General features: G+C 39.8%; 1 protein-coding gene across 1 annotated transcript; it reads left to right on the top strand.

Annotated features, from left to right (window-relative positions):
• Positions 1-1,085: 1,085 nt before the first annotated feature.
• LOC139345997 (protein C1orf43 homolog) lies at positions 1,086-3,810 on the top strand. Its single transcript, XM_070984904.1, has 7 exons — positions 1,086-1,443; positions 1,538-1,639; positions 1,758-1,866; positions 1,973-2,026; positions 2,202-2,368; positions 2,468-2,526; positions 3,091-3,810. Exons 1-7 carry the CDS (start codon positions 1,381-1,383, stop codon positions 3,296-3,298), a joined length of 762 nt encoding a protein of 253 aa, XP_070841005.1. The 5' UTR covers positions 1,086-1,380; the 3' UTR covers positions 3,299-3,810.
• Positions 3,811-3,815: the final 5 nt, after the last annotated feature.

Raw genomic sequence — 3,815 nt, 5'->3', positions numbered from 1 at the left:
AGCGCTTCGAGGAAACTGGACCCACAACATGTGACCACGCACTAATATACGGGAGATTAATATTATCAACGATGTAATGACATGTCAGTGATGGGGATGCACAACGCAGATAATGAACTTTGGCAAACTGTGAGGGATGAGCCCCGTGACTGACATCCGTTTTGTTCTTAATGGGCGCTGTTATCTACATTTTATCTATGAAAAGTGCTGTATAAATCAAGTTTTTATTAAACGTATAGGGTAATAAACATATGTTTAATATTACAGAAAACATGAGTGTCGGAGCCACGTACTTGCAATATGAACTCACTGAAAAAAATTCAGAAAGACTCATGTCTCCCATATTACAGCAGTACAAATTTACAGGCAGAGACAGATCAAGAAGTAAGAAAACAGATGGAAAAAAATAATAGAGTAGATAAAATAAAATGTACTGAAGAAAGCACAGAAATGACAATCAAAGGCTGCATACAGTATGTTACATACAGTGCGTTACAATACATTTATACACGACTTTATACAATTGTGCAAATAAACACCCAAATGTGTAATTTTAAAGGCTCCACTTGTTTAAAAACAGAAATATCCATGCCGTATGCACTGCATAACATAAGTATATAGGCGTAAATATGAATAATAAATGCAATATACATCAAAATGTATTGAAGTCTATCGGGGTGTACATTGAATATGTAAATATACATAGTCACTATACTATATACAATAATATGTAACACGTTTGAAATAATAATAATGTATATAGGACAAAGTGAGGTTGTATTAATGTAATGCCAATTAAAATCATTAAAATCACCAATATGAAAAATCATTGTGCAAAATTCTCCTTAATGTTAGTATTCAATTTTGTACAAAAGAAAATGCAAAATATACATTGTACAATATAAACCAAACAGCAGTAGATTTTTTTTTGGGGGGGGGGGGGGTAATTTTGGGGCTAAACAAATAATAACATTGTCATATTGTACAAGATGTTATTTAAAGACACTATAGACTGAACTGACTAGTCCTCCTTACACAGTTATTACGGTAATTTAGAGCGTCGCAAATCAGCTGTCATTGTCGCAGTCGTTTGCCACTGGCTAGCTCAAGCTAAACTGCGTACTTCATGCACGATGTTGTTGAACATGAAGAGGAGCGTCAGTACGGTCCCTGCATATTTTTTTTCTTTCTAGAAACCGAACCTCCTTTCAAATCTGATACGTGATAAGCAAATTTTGGCCTATGCTGAAGTGGTCATTCTTTTCTAAATGGACAACGGACTGTTATCTAGCAAGCTAATGTAGCAACATAGCGTTTAGATTCATTGCTAGCTAGCTAGTTAATCGACCTGTGGATAAACTGTATACGCTGACAGATAACATGGCAGAGTCATCGCCGTTATCAGGGGTTAATGTTGTTCTGGTTATGGCTTATGGAAGCCTGGTAAGTAACGTTAGAGTATCGGTTGCTAGTTAGCTAGTACGTGATTATGTGATAATGCTTATTAACACCCTGTCACGTTTGGTTTGGTTTGTAGGTGTTTGTGCTGCTTTTTATCTTCGTCAAAAGGCAAATCATGCGTTTCGCAATGAGATCCCGACGGGGACCTCACGCACCTATTGGCCACAATGCACCTAAGGTAAAGCGGATCCCTTTTCTGTCCTTTGTTACTCTTGAGTTGTTTGAGTGGTTTAACATGCAGCAGCTGCTGTTGGTGCCCGAGTTAATGGGTCTCTCCTTCTTGAATTAATTTTCAGGGTTTGAGGGAGGAGATTGACTCCAGGCTGTCCAAGGTCCAGGAGATCCGTTTCGAACCACGTCTCCTCTCAGAAGAAGACGACAGGCTGAAGCAAGGATCACAGCTTAGTCAGTCACCTTCTCAGCTCAGCTTGTTGGCGCCTGAATCTTCTCTAAATCACCTATTAGTCTTTTTGTGTTTTGTAACAACATTTTTTTGGTTTGTTTTTCAAAGGTTGCTACAACTACCTGTACAGAATGAAAGCCCTGGATGCCATCCGTGATTCAGGTGAGACATCAGCTTGATGCTCAGACTCACTGATTATGCAGTTGCATTAATTATTCTTGTTCATTTTGTAATTACATATTTTGCTCAGTGAGTTTACCAAATCATCAGTGTCCCCATGGAGAGCATTGAAGTTTCATCTTTCTACATTTCTTGTTCCTTCCTGTTTGCACATCAGGTATTCCTCTGCAGGAGATAAGCTGCAGTCCCAGTGCGTTTACTGGGCGCAGCTTCAGGAACTGGCTGCTGGAGTTGCGCAATTCCCACTCTCTGATCAAGAGCAGCCGCAGCGCACTCATCGACCGCTTGCTTGAAGGCTACGACAGCGCTCGTCATGGGACTGGGGTGCGTATGAGTGTTTTTGTGTATGACATATAGGTGATGAAAAGGGGGAATTTAATGAGTTTAACATGCAACTCATCTGACTTGAACTCCTTGTTTCAGGTGTTTGGGGAAGCCGAGTTTCTTGAATACCAGCAAGCCCTCAATGAACTGGCTGATGTGTAAGTGCTGTTCTACTGGTCTAGACTTGAAGTGGTTAGCCTCATAACATTGCTGGAAAAGGTGTGACGATCCGCATTGCTCACACCGACAGTGCAAAGCGTAGTGTGTACTATGGTTTTAAGAAGGTCAGGCGATCATCACACAGCCAGTCGTATTTCCTCAGCACAGGCTGTGGAGCCCACATCGCTTTTTCTTTTCAAAAAACGATTTATTTTGTGTCACAGCATCCAAGGAAACGTTAGCTAACAGTGGCACAACACCTGATGATGTGTCATGATTGGCAATATATAAATGTTTCAATTGGATGTTTTTTATTTATGTGAATTCTGTAAAAAAGTACTAGCTTTGTAAGAAATGGCGTTCTGAGGTCCATCAGTTGGCCACAACAAAAGCTGTTTTGAACAACACTCTTCTCATTACTACCACTCTTAGCATTTCATTACTAATAACCATGAATATTATGACGTGTATATATGTGCTAATTATATTTGTGTAATTCCATCCGTCTTACATAGTAAACCTTTTTGCATAGTAATCCCTTTTCTCTGCCTCTCTTTCCTCAGTGTGAAGGCCTATTCCAGCACCACCAGCCTGGACCAGCATCACCAGTCCGCCGCCAAGGACCTGACAGGCTCTCCTGTCCGGAGCACTCCCTCCACCATCCAGGTCACCTACCTGCCCTCCACAGGCCAGCGCAGCAAGAGGCCCAAACACTTTCTGGAGCTCAAAAGTTTCAAAGACAACTACAACACACTGGAGAGCACCCTGTGAAAGACTGCTGCTGTGGCCTGACTGTGCGTGTGTGTGCGTGAGAGTGTATGCGCAACACTGCAGTCTGCTGGGAAACAAAAAGCTGTAACATACTGTGACTTCAAATTAAGCTGTAAGATTCAAAACTTCTGACAGTAAATTCAGATAGGACAATGTCTGTTGTGAGCATTTCCATACATTATATTTTTCAAGTAATTTAAAGGGATTATGTGGGAAAAAGATGTTACATTGCAGCCTTTGTTCTTATTTTGGACCTAATGAGTGTGTTCAGAGGACAAATATGATTGTAGCCATTGTAGGTTTTCATGGTCAGTTTTGTAAAAATGGCAAATTTAATAGTAAATCACATGGATTTTATTGTTTCCTCAAAAGTCCAAATGTAAATATGAATGCATTTTGATTTACTGTGTTTGTACATATGTAAGTTATTTATATGGATGATAACTTATTTGGCATCGATTTGTATTTTAAGTGAGGTTGTACTTTTGTGGTTTCAGATAAAAGCATTACAATCCAC

This window comes from Chaetodon trifascialis, chromosome 17, assembly GCF_039877785.1.
Source record: "Chaetodon trifascialis isolate fChaTrf1 chromosome 17, fChaTrf1.hap1, whole genome shotgun sequence".
Lineage (NCBI taxonomy): Eukaryota > Metazoa > Chordata > Actinopteri > Chaetodontiformes > Chaetodontidae > Chaetodon > Chaetodon trifascialis.
The sequence above is the reverse complement of the archived record's forward strand: the minus strand, read 5'-3'. Positions and strand labels throughout refer to the sequence as shown.